This window comes from Drosophila novamexicana, unplaced genomic scaffold, assembly GCF_003285875.2.
Source record: "Drosophila novamexicana strain 15010-1031.04,08,12 unplaced genomic scaffold, DnovRS2.1 tig00000485-arrow-pilon, whole genome shotgun sequence".
In the NCBI taxonomy this organism is placed as follows: Eukaryota; Metazoa; Arthropoda; class Insecta; order Diptera; family Drosophilidae; genus Drosophila; species Drosophila novamexicana.
In genome coordinates this window covers 343,371-361,022 of record NW_020824808.1, presented here as the reverse complement: position 1 = coordinate 361,022, position 17,652 = coordinate 343,371, and the positions used below count along the sequence as shown (strand labels likewise).

Below are 17,652 nucleotides of genomic sequence, written 5' to 3'. Positions count from 1 at the left end.
ACCATCACGTCGCGAACTGACTAGAACAGCTTGAGAGTCATTAAATCTTTCATTTGTATTGCCAGCGTCCATTAGATGATGCCAAAAAAGATGCCACTGGGCGGCAGCTTCCCATGCTTCAATGGGCAATGCTGGCAGGTGGCCTGGGCCGAGGGCGGTGCTGTAAGCTGTGAGGGGCGGAGACACTGGGACGGACAGCAACAAATGTTCAAACATAAATAATCATAATATTCTTTTGCTTTTTCGTTTAATGTGATGAACATGGCAGCCATATAGAGTTGTCTTGGCAGTATTTTTTAGACGTTCAATTTCATGCACATTTTTTCGCGAAGGCTTTTCTTTATATATGCAAATTTGATTTTCTTTCCATTTGCACGCACATAACGCCACATTTTGATCGTTAATTTGCAAAGTTCTTTGAAAAGTATTTCGGATTATTTGCATTCTACATGTCATTTCATTTATGAAACTGAACAGCTGAACAGCGGCTGCACACGGGGGGTTTTCTTATAAATAAATAAATAAATTGGAAATTTAAGTGGGTTTTTTGTTTTTCAATTTTCTTCTGTTTATGGCACATTCAAATTTTCTAAATGCCAATTTAATTGTTTGACAAGCCAATAAATTTTTCAATTGTTTTCGAAAAGCGTTCCACTTGGCACTAATGCCAGACATTTTCTATTTGATTTTCTTTATTTTCTTTTTTGTTTTTGGTACCCGCCCCCCATTGCTTATTTTGAAAATTTGCTTAATATTGGACAGGCACGCGACACGTTTAACTGCCTGATTTATGTGTGTTGACCAGTCGAGTTGGCTAAGCTGCTAACCTCGGTATTTATATTTGCGCCTGTTTTTCTTAGCTTTTCCGGTTTATTCAAAACAAAGATGATTATTACTTCTATAAATATCAATAAGAAATAACAAAAATATATTTATAAATTGGTAAAACTATTTTTACTATATTACAAATTTATAATAGTGAATATAGCGACAATATGTTTTTAAATTTAAAGCAAGGCATCGTTTTTTGTTTTATTTATATGCTATTATTTATGATGCATAAATAAAAGCACACATAAGATTGTAAACAACTTGAAAATCGCCGAAAATCAAATGGCTTTATAGGGTTTTATTATTTTGTCACGAAATGTGTAACCCGAAGAATGGAAAATCTTGGATACAGCATATACATTCTTGATCATGCTATTGATGTTCTGCTTTCTGTTACTAATCAATCAAGTCCATCATCAGTAAAGCATGTGGTTTTGTTGCAGGCATATATCGCGATCAGCTGAATCGGACCTCTATATCATATAGCTGTCATGGTCTGTCGAAAAACAAGTTCTTGTAAGAAAAACCCTTGTAGAAGGTATCATGATTTTGTTACGAAATGTGTAATGCGTTGAAGTAGGCATCTCCGACCTCATACAGTATATATGTTCTAGATCATCATCGACAGCCCAGTTGATATAGTCATATCCGTAAGGTCGTCTCTTCGGATCTGTCTGTTTCTATGCGAACCAGTCTCTCAGTATGTATAGGTCTGTCTTTCTGTTGCAAGCAGTACGCATATCGAACCTAATCGGATCACTTTATCTTTTAGCTGACATAGGAACGATCGTTCGAAACTTTTTTTGTTTATCAAGTTGTTAATTGATAAGTTTCACTATGAAACATCGGTCGAATATTAGATTCAATATATTTTCAACAAACTCAGCATTTTTGAGCTACACTATTCTCACATGAAATCTTCGTCGTGCCAAAATGTGTAATGCGTGACTATTTTGACCAAACTATGCAATGACAAGCTTCACAATTCTGCTCAGATGGGTATTTTATCTTCGACGTGTCTTTGATTTTTATTTATTAGCCATTATAATATATAAGCAAAAACCACTCATAATTTTGTTAACAATTTGAGAGTCGACGAGAATCAAATGTTTTTTTTAATGGATGCTCTATATCATGCTGATTCCTTGACTAATTTCTGAAAACTGAAAATCTCTTATTTACTAAGTATCAACAACATTTGCGCCTTTTGTCGCTTTATGTGTCCACTACTTAAAATTAATGATCCCTCATGTCTTCTCTATATACTTCCACATTATTTTAGAAAATATATTTGGGAATATTTTATTTATACTTAACATATGCATGCATACATCATTCCGTACTTTTCTTGAGTATATGTTTTATAAATACAATTCCCGTATATTAAAATATTTATTATAGGCACGTGCCGTTGTTTGTCCAAGCACCTAAAAATTCTTCCAGTTCGTCGGGCAAAAAAAAGCACATTAAATGAGGGGCAGTTGATTTCTGGATAGATAAATTTATAAGTATATATCTCTTTCTACAGATGTCTCTTGTACATAAGTGGCTATAAACTAGAAAAAGACTGTCCTATATTTGACCTCAAAAAACATCCGGGACTGGTATTTTGTTTTCGTTTTTTATTTTGTTTTGTGACTGCGTGGGAAAGTATAAAACTAATTGTAGGCGTTGAGGAAAATTTCTTAAGAAAGTCAAAAGATTACTGTGCAATCAGTTCGTGCGGAGCAGTCGTTGTGTTGAGAAGTGTTTCCAATTATTTTCAAAGTTTTGTGCAAGGATTATAAGAAGGACCTACAGAAAAAATACACACAGTGGCCAAAATAGTATGTGATATATATTATAATTATAATATATATATCATTCAAATTAAAAGATATCTAAAACAATTCGTGCGCTAAGTTAAATTTTCTTCCTTAAAAAGAAATAAAAATACAAATAAAATACCAATATCCTTTTAAAAAATACTTTGGGTATTTGAAAATAAGTTTTTTTTGAAAAACATTTTTCGCAAATTTCCAGTTCCGAGTGCAAAAATAATGCTCAAAAACATTTGTTGCCATTAATTATCATAAGATCGCAAAAGTTTCAAAAATATATTTTTATGCTCTTGCAAACCAAAATAGATTTATTCAATAAAAATTGTCACGCAAGCTCGCATATAAAACTAAAATTATGATTTCGATTCAGCATATTGACGAAGAGATTTTCGTACCACCTACGCAAACTATGGATATTCCATATACAGAAATACACATTTTTAGCCACACCCCTCTTTGTGGCTTTGAGGTTATGTTAGGTGTTAAGATCAAGAGCGATTAATTAAAAAAAAAAAAAAAACAAAAACAATTTTTCTTTACAGCTGAAGTCAAAATGCCAAGTGGTAAGGTAGATAAACCTGTTATTCAGGATAACCGTGATGGTACCGTCTCCGTGAAGTACGATCCACGCGAGGAGGGCTCCCACGAGCTGGTTGTTAAATACAATGGCGAACCCGTACAAGGTTTGTAAAAATTTTAAATAAGTTGTTGGAAATTCAATCAATAAGTCGTTTGCGCATACCCATTCCTTGCTTTGGCAGGTTCTCCGTTCAGATTCCATGTGGACTCCATAACATCCGGCTATGTGACCGCCTATGGACCGGGCTTGACGCACGGCGTCACTGGCGAACCTGCCAACTTTACTATCTCCACCAAGGGCGCCAGCGCCGGCGGCCTGACCATGGCCGTTGAGGGACCCAGCAAGGCAGACGTAGGTTTCAATTACAATTTCATCCATCTGCAGTTCTTTTATATTTAAACATATTTCAGATCAACTATCATGACAACAAAGACGGCACCGTTTCGGTGCAATATCTGCCCACTGCACCGGGCGAGTACCAGGTTTCGGTGCGTTTCGGCGATAAGCATATCAAGGGCTCACCCTATTTCGCCAAGATAACGGGCGAGGGTCGCAAACGTAATCAGATATCGGTTGGCTCCTGCTCGGAGGTGACCATGCCCGGCGACATTACCGACGATGATCTGCGCGCTCTAAATGCCTCCATTCAGGCACCCAGCGGCTTAGAGGAGCCGTGCTTCCTCAAGCGTATGCCCACCGGCAACATTGGTATTTCGTTTACGCCACGTGAGATTGGCGAGCATCTGGTGTCGGTGAAGCGTCTGGGCAAGCACATCAACAACTCGCCTTTCAAGGTGACCGTCTGCGAGCGCGAGGTGGGCGATGCCAAAAAGGTGAAGGTCAGCGGCAATGGCCTCAAGGAGGGACAGACGCACAGCGACAACATTTTCTCCGTTGACACGCGCAATGCTGGCTTTGGTGGTCTCTCTGTGTCCATCGAGGGTCCCAGCAAGGCGGAGATTCAGTGCACCGACAAGGATGACGGCACACTAAACATCTCCTACAAGCCCACTGAGCCCGGCTACTACATTGTCAATCTTAAGTTTGCTGATCACCATGTGGAGGGCTCGCCTTTCACAGTCAAGGTCGCCGGCGAGGGCAGCAACCGCAAGCGCGAGAAGATTCAGCGCGAACGCGACGCAGTGCCCATCACTGAAATTGGCAGCCAGTGCAAGCTGACTTTCAAGATGCCCGGCATCACGTCCTTCGATCTGGCCGCCTGCGTCACCTCGCCCAGCAATGTCACTGAGGATGCTGAGATCCAAGAGGTTGAGGATGGTCTCTACTCTGTGCACTTTGTGCCCAAGGAACTGGGCGTGCACACCGTTTCGGTGCGCTACTCTGAGATGCACATACCCGGCTCGCCCTTCCAGTTCACGGTGGGTCCACTACGCGATTCGGGCAGCCATTTGGTAAAGGCTGGCGGCTCCGGTCTAGAACGCGGCGTTGTCGGTGAGGCAGCCGAATTCAATGTGTGGACACGTGAAGCTGGTGGCGGCTCGCTGGCCATTTCGGTGGAGGGTCCCAGCAAGGCAGACATTGAGTTCAAGGATCGCAAGGACGGCAGCTGCGATGTCTCCTATAAGGTGACCGAGCCTGGAGAGTATCGCGTGGGTCTTAAGTTTAACGACCGCCACATCCCAGACTCGCCATTCAAGGTCTACATCTCGCCCGATGCAGGCGATGCCCACAAGCTGGAGGTGCAGCAATTCCCACAGGGCAACATCCAGGCCGATGCGCCCTACCAGTTTATGGTGCGCAAGAACGGCGCCAAGGGTGAGCTGGATGCCAAGATTGTGGCACCCTCGGGCACCGATGATGATTGCTTCATTCAGGTGATCGACGGTGAAATGTATTCGGTGCGTTTCTATCCACGCGAGAATGGCATCCATGCCATTCACGTCAAGTTCAATGGTGTCCACATACCCGACTCACCGTTCAGAATCAAGGTAGGCAAGGATGTGGCCGATCCGGCTGCCGTGCATGCCAGCGGCAGTGGTCTGGACGACATCAAGACTGGCCACAAGGCCGATTTCATCATTAACACCTGCAATGCGGGCGTTGGCACACTGGCCGTTTCCATCGATGGTCCATCCAAGGTCGCCATGGACTGCACAGAAGTTGAGGAGGGCTACAAGGTGCGCTACACACCGCTGCTGCCGGGCGAGCACTACATCACGGTTAAATATAACAACATGCATATTGTGGGCTCACCCTTCAGGGTGCATGCCACCGGCGACAAGCTGGCTGATGAGGGAGCCCAGGAAACATCCACAGTTGTTGTGGAGACCGTCCAAAAGATCGCGAAGGGTGGCAAGAATACTGGCGTCCATCTGCCCAACTTCAAGTCCGATGCCAGCAAGGTGGTGTCCAAGGGAATGGGCTTAAAGAAGGCGTACATTGGCAAGCAGAATCAGTTCAGCATCTGCGCCACAGATGCGGGTGAGTAGAACAAGTTTTCATTGTAAATCTCAGACTTTTCTCTAACTTCATCATTCATTTTGTGTCTAGGCAATAACATCCTGTACGTGGGCATGTACGGACCCAAGGGACCCTGCGAGGAGTTCCATGTGAAGCACGCTGGCCACAACAACTACAATGTGCAGTATCTGGTGCGCGATCGCGGACAGTATGTGCTCCTTATTAAATGGGGCGAAGACCATATACCCGGCTCCCCATTCCAGATCGATGTCTAGGCTAAGGCCAACAATCATATAATAATACACATGCATAGATATACACCATCCCGCTCAAACCGTTCCCGAGTGCATTGTGAACCAATCCAGTCTGTTCCAGGGTCCAAATCTTTTGTGTTTTCTTCATGATTGTCTTTGTTTAATTTTAATTCTTTGCCTATCATTATTATAAGTGATTATTATTTTTTGTTATTTGTACATAAAAAAAGAAATATAAATGTTTTCGACTTGAACAATGTTTGCGCGCCATTTTCACATATCAATTGATTTGTTTTTGTGTGAATAATTAAACTAAATAAATACAAAAATTAAATTCATTCAACTTATTGTCATTAACGATTTGATACTATTAAAATTACTCAGCAAATATTTAGAAAAAAACGCGAATAAATCTCTTAAACAATTATTTAATACTTAAGCAAACACTTATGAAGATGATTATTATGATTACGACGTATTATGTTTTTTTATTATCACTATCGACATGTAATTTACGTAAACTCAAATAAATAAATTAAAAAAATATATGGAATATTTTACGATTTCTGCAGTAATATAAAATAAGAGTAGTAGTAGTTTTGAGATATTCATAAAATTCATTTTTAAAAAATAAACTACTATAACTCGGATAAATTATATATGATGTGAAATATTAGTTTTGCTAAATATTGGGTGTTTTAAACGTTATTTTCACGTGAATAACGTTACCGACTCTCATGGCAATTTTACTCTAATTTGACACACAGGTGGCAAGGGGTTACACTACAATTTCTGCAAATAAGGTTGATTCTGAAATATACAACTTAAAATTTTTAACCTTAACGAGACTAAGAATGTAATTTAAACATCCGATTTTATCTATCCGAGTTTCAGCTATGCGAATACATTTAAAATGAATAATTAAAAATTTAACGCACCTCGAGCTAGCTAAATAAATAGCAAACACCAGCATTAGATTTAACATTTGAATACATTCAGTTCGTTAGTTATTCAATTTAATTTGTTTCATTTGCATGATACATATAATATTGTAGATTCTTCTTTTAGCTTCTATTAGCAGATCGCCGCTTAACATGTTCAGCTCCTTGGTAACAAACTTACCAAATTGTTCGGTTAGTTGTGATTTGCGGGTCGATTGGTTTGGACTTTGTTGTCCAACGTTTGGCTGTTCTATTGAGTCATCATGCAGCATCTCCAATTCTATGTCTTCTGGTTCTTTAAGCCTACTTCCGTCTTGAGCATTATCAGTATGCGCTACTGTGTTGTTGGTATGCGATTCAGACTCTTTACATTTCTTCGAAGGGGGCTCGCCCTCAATGTAATCAAGCGAAGTACGTTCATATTTCAAGCATGTTTTAGGATAGATAGGCATATCCTCAGCGAACCAATTAGAAGAGTCATCAAAATAACTAGAGCTTCCACTGTTCTCCGAGTACTGATCAAACTGGGTGGCTTCTAAAGCGCCCAAAAGTTCGGCCATTTTAGCATAGTGAATCCACTCTGAATCAGCGCCCATGCTATCCCTCTCTTTGCTAAAAATCAAGAATTTACTATTAGTTGGTCCAAGGTATCTACACAGTCAATGCCCATCTTACCGGAATTTACGAGTTAACGATTCAATTTTCGCCTTGACATCAGAATATCTGATTTCAATTCCCTGGCCGTGGAACTCCAATTCCATGTCCTTATATACATGCGACTTTTTTCTATCGCCTCGCAGATCTCGAACGTACTTTTGCCACACATCCAGGAATACTTGTTCTTCTTGCAGAATCCAATGTCTACGTCTTTGCTTAGGTTTTTCTAAAGTTGTGTTGGAAATAGTCGATTCTGAAGCATTGGCATTATGTGCTCTACTGTGTCGTTGCTCTGTCCTTCTTGGAAATGGTCCATCTGTTGACATAGTGGATGAGGAGGTTGTCTTAATGTCGTCATCTTCATTTTGGGAGTATTCTTCTTCATTAAAAAACATTGGAGGAACCTCGTCGACATAGACCGAACTGAAAGTTTTATCTGGAGACCAAATAGATGCTTATAACTTAACGTTGTTAATATTTGATTTGAAAACTTACCTGAGCTTACTTCTGGCCTCTCAAATCGAGTTTCCTTCATTTCTTCCTGATATTCCATTATAGCGACCATTTTGTCAAAGTTTTTCCATTGTTTCCTTGGTTTGTTTTCCCTTATAATACTGATATTTTGGTTATAATTTGTGCTCTAAAATAGCAATTCGACACATCGCTTGCAGCCAACACTTACTGACAATATTTCCTTTTAAATGATTCCATTTTAGCCTTAATATGTGCCGCCGATATGTCAATTCCCTGATTAATGAACTCGACTTCCAAGTCCCTATAAACTTCGGATCGTTTTTTTCCACAATGCAATGCACCCAGGTTACTGTACCAGATGCGCAAAAATCGATCCTCTTCCGAGGGCGTCCAGCACCTTCGTTTGCCGCTCACTACAGGCATAATTAATATTTAAGCAATATATCAGCTAATTGTAGCATGTACTTACTTTAATTTGTTTTAAAATAGTTGTTTGCTTAATTTAAAACTTTTGTTTGTCGCAAGTCGTAGCTTCCATCCAAGCATTAAAATCAAAACAATGCATAAAATGTTAACAAGGTTCCTATGCCATCGTTGCATTCTGTAGCTGATACGACACAAACACAAATTTCATGCTCTGAAGACCATAAATGCCGCTCTCTGACGTCACACAACAGTTAATTTTGAATTTGTATTTTTCATGTACCATGAAAAGAAACACTAGCAGCAGCTGTTCGCGGCGTTGCCACGTTGTTAAAATTTGTAAACCAATTAATTTTAAATATTAACACTATACATTTTTATTTGTTTCGATCAATTTGTAGCATTTTTACATCGCATAAGATGTTGAAAATTTTTCTTTTGGCATCAACACGCAGGTCTTCGTCCAACCCATTCAACTCCTTCGCCACAAGCTGGCCAAACTCAAAGTCGTGATTTTTAAAGTACTTTTCGTCCAATACCGTAGAAGATACGCTACTTTGGTTAATCTGGCAGTCGTCTTCATTATGGGAATTGTCTAGCGTCGTAATATTGGGAAAATAGGGCTCTAGAACAAACTCTTCGGCGCAGCATTTGTCATTTTCGGCAAGCTTCATTGAATCGCATTCCTCAATGTAAACGGAGTTAAAACTGGCATCTTAGGGATATACAAACCAGTTGCTCAATGTAAGCATCATATTTTTTTTCAGAAAATTCGGCTTACGTTCGTTATAATCTGCATGTGAACTATGAAGTCGACTGACCATGCTTACATCCATTAAGTCCAGTATTTGACCCACCTTTGAGAAGTGAGTCCACTTGGATAACACATTTTTTGCCCGTTCGGCTCTACAGATAGACATAAGCTTTTAGAATAATTTAGATTCAAATTAAGGCAAGCTCTCTGCTCTTACCTGAATTTACGAACATAGGTATCTATTTTTGTTTTAATGTCCATTGTTTCAACGTAAAAACCTCGATTTCTGAGGTCTTCTCGCATTTCTTTATAAACAGTAGAGTGCTTTTTGCTTCGCTTAAGTTGCTCGGCTCTTTTGCCCCACGAATCGAGGAAACAAATCTCTTCTGCCGGGGTCCATCTTTTCATCTTTCTTCTGCAGCTCCCAGATCGATCATTACCCATTATTTGCTTTTCAAGTTGGATTTTTTCTTATTAAATTACAGCGGTTCGATCTGGTTTGATATATTTGGAATAGAGTTGTCCAGCGGGTTGCGGAATTGCGCTGTGTTCTGATTGACTGTTATTAACATGTGCAATTCTTGATTTCACTAACTCAACAAAACCTAGGTTTCCTATTTAATATTGTTATTAGAAAGTCGTAGACCTATAGTGTTTTATGCTGCGTATGTTTTGAATTGATGCAAACCTCACAACCAGTTCCAATGGTCAACCATAAACAGCTGATTGTATACAGAACTCAGGTTAACAGAGCTGCAACAGAGCATGTTAACGCAGCCACGAAACTGTTATGTTAGTTTCGTTAAGTGGGAAATTAACGCATAAAAATACTTGGCGCCTGAATTTCAAAAAATGTACCACACTTAAATAAAAGTGTCGAAAAATATGACAATTGAAATTTAAGTAATTACATTCTTTATTTATTTAATTTTTTAGTTAAATATGCTTTAAAACTTATTTACATGGTTGTGCACTAAGCGAATACATTTAGTGTTAGGCATTACAAAATACATAATAGATAACTTCTACGTTAATAAGTTAAATATGTAGGTTTTACTTTCGCAATACTTTATACCTTGCGTTAAGGACACTCTTTTTTCGCAGCCACCAACTGAGACAGCATATTCCATCCATCATCCACCACTTGTAGTAGCAAAAATAAACTATGATCTGTGCTCTTGGGCATTTTTCTCAAGTTCAATTGGTTTAAAACAAGTTTCAAATATTATTATTTTTTTTTTGGTTAACTTAGTGCTAAATAGCTTAGTAGTATAGTTTCAATTGTTTCTGTTTTTCTTTTTTTTTCTTTTTTTTTTTTATTATCTGACAGTAACATACGTAAGTGTTAAGATTTTACCCAAGCAGCATTAGGAAGAGTGCTAAATAAAAATTAAATATTATAACTTTTGCCAAACGGAATGAGGTGATGGCTATTGTTGTGATAATGCAAATAAACTATAGTCTTAAGCTTCTTTTTTTTTACCATTGTGATCGCCCGTTTTTTTTTTTTTTTAAATAGGAACGTTACAAAAAAACTCAAAATAAATTACAATACATGAAGCAAACGAACGACTGACTTATAAAATAAATAAATATACAAAATACACTTGCAAAAAGTATAATAGGCTTTTAATCTTAACTAAGTTGGCTAACTTACAAGTTTATATCACTTTTCGCAAATAATTCGTTTTTTTTCTTTTTATAAATTAAATTATATTGAGGCTGTTGAATAATAAAGTCGCGTTGGATTTTCTTTTGTTTCTGTTTTTGGTTAAAAAGCTGCAAAACTAAGTTCAAGTAATGTTGCTTAAAAGATGTTGATCTGGAACTCGCTGACAATGCCCTCGAGGAAACCTTTGAGATTGTCATAGGAGTGGGTGCGCCAATATATGTTATCATTGACCTGCTCCATGGCCAAGCCAATGGCTAATTCGACGGCCTTCAGGCCCAATTTGCGGCAATTGGCGGCCAATGCCTGCAGCTGCTGTTTGTGATAGTCCTTGTTCATGTAGATGGTCAGGGATTTGATCATCTCAGATATGGTGGAGAAGCCATCGCCATAGCTACAAATGGAGTTTATGCTTAAGCAGCGCAAAGTGTAATAATTAGCAGGGGCACTCACTAATCCGCGATTTCCTTAATATTGGTCTGCAGAAAATCAAATGCAATCTCATAGCCAATCGCATTGGAGGCCACAGCTCGGAAAGCCAAGGCGCCATCCTGTTTCAGGATGCCCGACGTCGAATTGATGGTCAAATTTAGATATCTGTGCGAGAGTAGTACAGCATTATTTAAAGATCTAGGCGCTTATCATCAAATTTAATAATATCGTTAAATATCTCATATTCGGGAATAAAGCACAACTTACTTGGAAAGCAGCCAGGGCTTGGTGGTGCAGCCGAGAGATGTGAGTATCTCCTCCTTTTCCGAGGCGCTATTCGTTCGTTTGTACTGTTTGTAGGCAAAGTACCATTCTTGGTAGGAGCCCTCCGCCAACGCCGTGCAATATATAACCGATTTCAGATTGGGCTTGATGCTGCGCCAGAAATTGAGTTTAGCTATGGATATATTTCGCTAACGGAGAAAAGTCTACTCACGGATTCTTTTTGGCATCGCGCATCCATTCGCGGAACTTCATTTGGGCCACCTGTGTGCAGCGATCGTAGTTGAATTTGCAGGCGAAATTGGCCACCAGCGCCCGATGCTTGAGTTGCAGGTGGGACTCATTGTCCGGCTCATTGAGTCCATAATGATCGAAGGCGGGGCGCACTATGAACTTCATAAAAGCCTAGTGGAAAAAGAAAAGAGTTCAATATAAGCGCAAAAACGATTGTAGCCTAATGCAAAGTTTTTTCTCTTCGTTTAGAAGTTCAGACTTACCCTGAAGGTCTCATAGGCCGGCTCTCGCTTCAGGTTGTAGATGAGATAGTTGAGACCCGGCTTGGCTGCGCTCCACAGCAGCTCATCGTCCACGGCTGTGAAAAGCTCCATTAAGAATGTCAAGCTGCAAGTGCGTATAGTTAAATCGGGGATGCTGGAAGGTGACAGGTCTATAGCTTACGGTATATCGTATGGGAGATACTCCGCCTGCGAAAGATGCAGTGCATCGTCCAGTAGCTGGGCGCGTGTGATGCGTGGCAGTGTGCTGAAGTTCTTCTTCAATGCCAGCCAGGAGGTCAGGTCGTAGTTGATGCGATAGTAGCTCTGCCTGTTAAGGTTTAAATAGACAACGTTGTCGCTATTGTCCTGCTTGGTGAACACATCGCTGATCACCAGCTGCTCCTGCTCCTGGGTCATCCAGTGTGTGGGTATATTATCGCCCTTGTGCAGCTCATCTGTCTCATAGGTGATCGGTATGAACCAGCGGCTGTGGTCCAACGGGTTTCGTGCGGGCAACAAATAACGCTCTTGACGCAGCACCAAATCGGCACCATTACGCTCCACATGGACCACCGGGTAGCCGGGCTGTGTTATCCAGGAGTCCATGATTTGCTTGACATTCATGCTCTTCGGCAGGGTGCCCTTGGCATGGCCATGACGCGTGAGGAATGCCCAGAGATCATCGCGATTCATGTTCTCGTAGGCAAATGTCTGCAGCAGATCCTGTGTGGCTGCACGGAACGCCTCGTCGCCCACAATTGAGTTCAACATGCGTAGCAATATGGTGCCCTTGGAGTAGCTAATGGGATCAAAGATGCGGCGCACATCGTTGGTGGTCTTCACATCGAAGGAAATGGCATGGGAGGTGTTGGCTGCATCATGTTGCATAGACTCCTTGAATTCCTGCAAATTCGAATCAAATGTTAAAAGTTGGAAACTGGTAACACTTTGAAAGGGTACCACTTACCAGCACTGTAAACGTATCCATAATCTGGAACTCGGGATGCACCTGGTTCAGCGCCTTGTAGCTCATGTAGCAGGCAAAGCCCTCCTTCAGCCAGAGATCATCCCACCATTTGGGCGTGACCAGATTGCCAAACCATTGGTGGGCCAGCTCGTGGGCTATGATCTGTGCCACGTACTGCATGTGCTCCGACGAGGAGGCCAGCTCCTGATCCTCTGGCACCAGCAGCGCCGAGTCACGGAAGGTAATAAGACCCCAGTTCTCCATGGCGCCAAAACCAAAGTCCGGCACCGAAACGAGATCGATCTTGGGCAGCTTGTTCTTGATGCCAAAGTACTCCTCGTAATATGGCAGGAACTTGCGAACCATCTTATAGGCATAGTGGGTCATGTCCACAAAAGTGGGTCGCGTCCAAATCTCCACGCGCGGCACAAGGCTGCCATCGAGATCCGCAAAGCGCGAGTCAATCATGTTGGACACGATGAAGGCCAACAGATAGGTGGGCATTTTGGGCGTGGTCATGAAATCATCGCGTATAAAGCCGGGCCGATGGGGGCTGTGGAATAAAAGGATGGGTTATAAATGCACTTAAAATAATATTATTATAAGTTAGTTTTGTTTATTTCGCTGTTAGTAAGACTGCTAGTTTGATTTAACTTAAAAATAAGCAATATTTAGGTATTGAGGTACATGAGTTAATATTGTTCTACGTTTGAGATGCTTAACAAATATTTGTTTGATACTCTTAAAAGATCAAATAAGTTTAAAAGGTAATTTAAAAAAGTTATGCAATAAATAAGTATAAGTTACTTGAAGCAAGTAAACCCGCTCCTACAGTACTTTTACCCCTGTTTTACATGATTCAAGTATACAATTTCGAAGTCTGCTCACCTGCTGCGTGCTTTGGGCATGTTGGACAAGCACATGGTCTTCTTAACATCTCGAATGATGCTTATGGTGAAGTTGGCCTTCATATCAGGGCGATCGAAGCAGGGAAAGGCGCGACGCGCATCAATCGGCGAGAACTGGGTGCTGATAACCCATCTAAGTGGAAGAGAACAAGCATTGAGAATCTTTCGCAATATTCAACACAGTTCATATTACTTACTGCAACTGCTTGGTCTCTGGATTGGTGTAGCTGGTCTTGTAGATACCCTGCAGCGTATCCGTCACCTGACTGACAAAGTCCAGGCTCAGCCACAGACGTAGTTTGGGCTCTGTCGCCAAGTCCTTGGCCAGTCTAACCACAAACGTGGCATTGTTATCCCCGTAGTCGCTGTCAAAGTCCAGTTCCACTTCCTCGCTACCGTTGGCAATGGGAGCTCGTATGATGCGCACATTAGAGATGCTGACATTGTACACATCCAGGACAATCGGCTCCCAGCTGGTCACCTTGGCGTCTCGTTCGATTTCAATGGTAACGCTGCCATTGCTGGCGGACGACTCGATATTTGGCTCAATGACAATTCTGTAAAAAGGCAGGATGTCAAAAGGTTTTGGGTAAGTCATTAGCCAACCACTTAAGTGCAGGTGCAAATAGTTGTAATCACTGCCAAAAATGACAAGGGGCTTCAATCAAAAGTGCCAATCAATCAGCGCAGCAGCACATGTGATTGATCAGCAGCTGTGGTTCAGGCAATTGACTAGCTACGTCGCAGAACTGGCGTCTGAACCGGCCATTAGAAAGGGGCTAAAATGAAATTGCATGCCATAAAATGCTAGAATAGCAAATACCAAGAATGATCGGGCATTAACGAGAATCCAATGCTCTACAGGCGAGTTTATTTTTGGAGCAACTTGCAACTATTAAAAGTAGCTGATAAAGTAGGCTGCAAGTCGGTTCGATACTGGAATTTCAATTTTTCCCTCTAAGTTTATGTTTAGCAGCTATAAAAGAAGCATATGCGGCATATTGGTTCGAAGCTTGAATTTCATTAATTTCTTGCTATAAACCAATAAATAGATAAAGGAATAGATTAAATGCTTTTCCTTGAAATCGACGAGCCTATGAAGGTACATTAATCGAGCTTACAAGAAGGACATTGGTTCTAATCCGGGTGCGAACCACTGACGATTTGACTTTGGGTTTGCAGTAATGTTAACTTGCCTGACAAAGTTGTGCTGCCCTTAAATTGAAGATACATTTCCTCCTAAGTGATAGATTTCCCTTGATAAGAATAAACTTGCCTGTTTAATAAACTTTTTATTGTTCTAGTGTTAGGGTATAAGATTGCAAAATAATTTTCTTCTCTTGAGGACCAATCGAGCTGAAAGGCAAGGTTGGAACCCTGACTAAGTCTTGCAGCTTGGCTGCTAAAGTATCGCTGTACCCAGCCAGGGTAAGGGTATAAGATTGAAGAACAATTTCCCCCCCGGCGCATATGTGAAGAACATGCCATTGGCAAGAACTGGTCGCCAGATGCAGTCACTGTGGTGTCTTCTGCGCCTAGTGGCTTTTAATTGCGGCGATTGGTTTACAATGTGTTTGCGCCGGGGGCAACCAGGAAGCGTGTTCAGCGCAATTTGCCACGGACAGACGGACGTTTGCTTTGATCAACAGCTGCAAAATCAGTTAACATCGATTCCGCACTGAGCACCAATAGCCTCATCCATCGATGGCCAACTCTCCAACTGCTCCAGCTGCGTGCCAGCCGCAAATTGAGCGAACGTCTTGGTGTTTCTTTTAATTTTTTTTTCTGTGTCAATTATATTAATGCATGCGGCATTAGCTACTGAGGCAGCATCTTCCATCGCTCACAGCTCACATCTCGCATCTACAATCTACCAATGCTCTGACTTCTAACTAGCCGAGCAACCCATCTGGCGTGCTGACAGTTGGCGTGCGTGCTGCGCAATGATCTGCCTCGGATCTGCCTCAGATCTGACACAGCTCTGCCTCAGCTCTGCCTCAGATCTTGCCGCCTTTGGGGCACGGGGCAAGCAGTTCCGCGTGAGTTTGGCTCAACTAGCTAACTGGAAGTCGCATATTTGGTCAGCTCCTGCGGTGTTCGATTGTTAAACAAGTTGTTATATGTCTGCATTAGCCGACTTGGCTGTGGATATGTGCTTAGCCTAAGTGCCAACTGGTCATGTCAACTGGGGCACATTAAGCGACGCGGCGCAATCCTTGACCCACTTTGCGGGCGTGCATCGTACATCAGGCATAAACAAAAAGTCTAAGAAAACTCTTTAGTATGACGTCAATAAATGTGCTAGGATATGCACAATGGAGTACACGACATGGGGTCAAGGGTTCAACAATTGTTGGGCAGTTGTTGGCAGTTGTTTGAATCAGAAGTCACTTCTGTGTCGTGTTTGCTTTTGAAACACATTACAACACGACGTGCTCGTGCTAAGAAATTGGCTTTCGTGTATGTTCGTGCGTGTCTGTTCTGAGCACGACAACAGCAGTAGGGAGGGGTGCCATAGCATGACTCAACTAGAGTTGACTAGACTCAATATGTCTTTAATCTAATCTAAATGTCGAAATTATTTATACCAAGGACTTCGCTCCAGAAGGGGTTCCCTCGCTGACCTAGTGGAGAGCAAAATCTTTACGATTTCACTATACGATAGCCTAAATCTTAAGTTGGGTATCTCTAGCTGGGCAAAACTGGAAACGGAGTGAGCTATCGATCATTTGATCAGAGAGAGACGATCTGGGTAGATCAACCCAACTCTGGGGACTGACCAATATGTATACTTTACATAGTTGAAGATGTCTCCTTCTGCCGCTTGCATACATTCGTACTAAGCCGTTCTATTGTTTTAAAATGATTAAGATGATTAATGAGAAATTAATTTATAACATATACAAGCGCACTTTCACTGGTTATTCGATGCACAGACCAGTAAGCCACATAGAACAGTAACATCAGATTGTCTATGCACTCAATTATAGGCAGCATTGTAGATGAATATTTTTCATACACCCCAATGTTGACCCCGATTTTCCCCCACTGAGAGTCCAATTTATTTGAAGCCTGTTTAAGTTGTCACTTTCCCCCTTCTGTTCATAGCTGCCTATAATTTAGACTGTGCATTGGACATCAGTGTGTCAATCAATCAATCAGTCTCATATGTGTGGATATGCATTGGTCATCAGTCAGCCAATCACATACATGTAGATTTACTGAGAAATAATAATATTGTTTGGACAATCAAATATGAATGGATGGTAAGAATTTAAATACTTTAACACAACACACTGGTGAGTCAAGAAAGTCAGTCACATAGAATAATATATTTATAAGTTAAATATTTTGAAAGCATTGTAGAGACTACTATAGATTATCGGTCAATCAGTCAATCAATCAGACGGTTAGTCACATATGTAGATATACTAAGAATTTAAATATAGTCAGTGAAGCAATTTAGTCACATTAATAAGTTAAATACTTTGAAAGCATTGTCGAGACTACCATAGGGTATCTGTCAATCAATCATTTAATCAGACGGTCAGACACATATGTAGATATACTAAACATTTAATTACTTTAAAAACATTCTATCTCGCTAAATAAAAAAAATTCCGACACGCGCCGATCTCCAATCTTATGATAATCCGTTATCGTTATGTAAATCCGACTAGATAGATTCAGATTCGTGGAAGACTCGACGCTAATTGCCAGCAGTGTGAGCCGGAAATGGCAG

General features: G+C 41.0%; 4 protein-coding genes across 10 annotated transcripts in view; 1 reads left to right on the top strand and 3 right to left on the bottom strand.

Moving 5' to 3' along the window:
• Positions 1 to 6,453, top strand: part of LOC115761744 (filamin-A) — a 39,430-nt gene extending 32,977 nt beyond the window's left edge. For 2 of the 5 annotated variants that reach the window (XM_030703637.1, XM_030703638.1), the window contains 4 exons: positions 3,194 to 3,334; positions 3,413 to 3,582; positions 3,642 to 5,673; positions 5,743 to 6,453. In XM_030703637.1, coding sequence (XP_030559497.1) covers positions 3,194 to 3,334; positions 3,413 to 3,582; positions 3,642 to 5,673; positions 5,743 to 5,927 — 2,528 coding nt within the window. In that variant the 3' untranslated portion in view covers positions 5,928 to 6,453. The remainder of the gene's footprint in view (positions 1 to 3,193; positions 3,335 to 3,412; positions 3,583 to 3,641; positions 5,674 to 5,742) is intronic. The other 3 variants (XM_030703640.1, XM_030703639.1, XM_030703641.1) reach the window with 2 other exon arrangements.
• Positions 6,454 to 6,909: 456 nt separating this feature from the next.
• Positions 6,910 to 8,520, bottom strand: LOC115761455. Its single transcript, XM_030703221.1, has 5 exons — positions 8,448 to 8,520; positions 8,187 to 8,391; positions 8,000 to 8,118; positions 7,523 to 7,940; positions 6,910 to 7,459 (listed from the first exon to the last, which is right to left on the bottom strand). Coding segments are annotated over exons 1-5 (1,293 nt in total). The 5' UTR covers positions 8,449 to 8,520.
• A 245-nt stretch (positions 8,521 to 8,765) lies between these two features.
• LOC115761528 lies at positions 8,766 to 9,848 on the bottom strand. Its single transcript, XM_030703299.1, has 3 exons — positions 9,373 to 9,848; positions 9,183 to 9,307; positions 8,766 to 9,116 (listed from the first exon to the last, which is right to left on the bottom strand). The coding sequence occupies exons 1-3, from the start codon at positions 9,597 to 9,599 to the stop codon at positions 8,779 to 8,781; spliced, it is 690 nt and encodes a 229-aa protein (XP_030559159.1). The 5' UTR covers positions 9,600 to 9,848; the 3' UTR covers positions 8,766 to 8,778.
• Positions 9,849 to 10,378: 530 nt separating this feature from the next.
• The window catches only part of LOC115761252 (aminopeptidase N), a 42,836-nt gene continuing 35,562 nt past the window's right edge, over positions 10,379 to 17,652 (bottom strand). For 2 of the 3 annotated variants that reach the window (XM_030702963.1, XM_030702964.1), the window contains 9 exons: positions 14,108 to 14,467; positions 13,891 to 14,043; positions 13,003 to 13,555; positions 12,217 to 12,938; positions 12,036 to 12,159; positions 11,753 to 11,943; positions 11,524 to 11,691; positions 11,278 to 11,421; positions 10,963 to 11,218 (listed from right to left, as the gene is read on the bottom strand). In XM_030702963.1, coding sequence (XP_030558823.1) covers positions 10,963 to 11,218; positions 11,278 to 11,421; positions 11,524 to 11,691; positions 11,753 to 11,943; positions 12,036 to 12,159; positions 12,217 to 12,938; positions 13,003 to 13,555; positions 13,891 to 14,043; positions 14,108 to 14,467 — 2,671 coding nt within the window. Of the gene's footprint in view, positions 11,219 to 11,277; positions 11,422 to 11,523; positions 11,692 to 11,752; positions 11,944 to 12,035; positions 12,160 to 12,216; positions 12,939 to 13,002; positions 13,556 to 13,890; positions 14,044 to 14,107; positions 14,468 to 17,652 lie in introns of all 3 variants that reach the window. The other variant, XM_030702962.1, reaches the window with a different exon arrangement.

Excerpts from the sequence above, each read along its gene's own strand:
- LOC115761455 (XM_030703221.1), bottom strand. Across the intron at positions 8,119-8,186 it reads TTTAAAAGGAAATATTGTCA|TATTATAAGGGAAAACAAAC; the intron begins GTAAGTGTTGGC and ends CCAAAATATCAG. Across the intron at positions 7,460-7,522 it reads TCGTTAACTCGTAAATTCCG|CAAAGAGAGGGATAGCATGG; the intron begins GTAAGATGGGCA and ends CTTGATTTTTAG.
- LOC115761528 (XM_030703299.1), bottom strand. The coding sequence starts at position 9,599 with ATGGGTAATGATCGATCTGGGAGCTGCAGAAGAAAGATGAAAAGATGG. Across the intron at positions 9,308-9,372 it reads ACCTATGTTCGTAAATTCAG|AGCCGAACGGGCAAAAAATG; the intron begins GTAAGAGCAGAG and ends GTCTATCTGTAG. Across the intron at positions 9,117-9,182 it reads ACATGCAGATTATAACGAAC|ATGCCAGTTTTAACTCCGTT; the intron begins GTAAGCCGAATT and ends TATATCCCTAAG.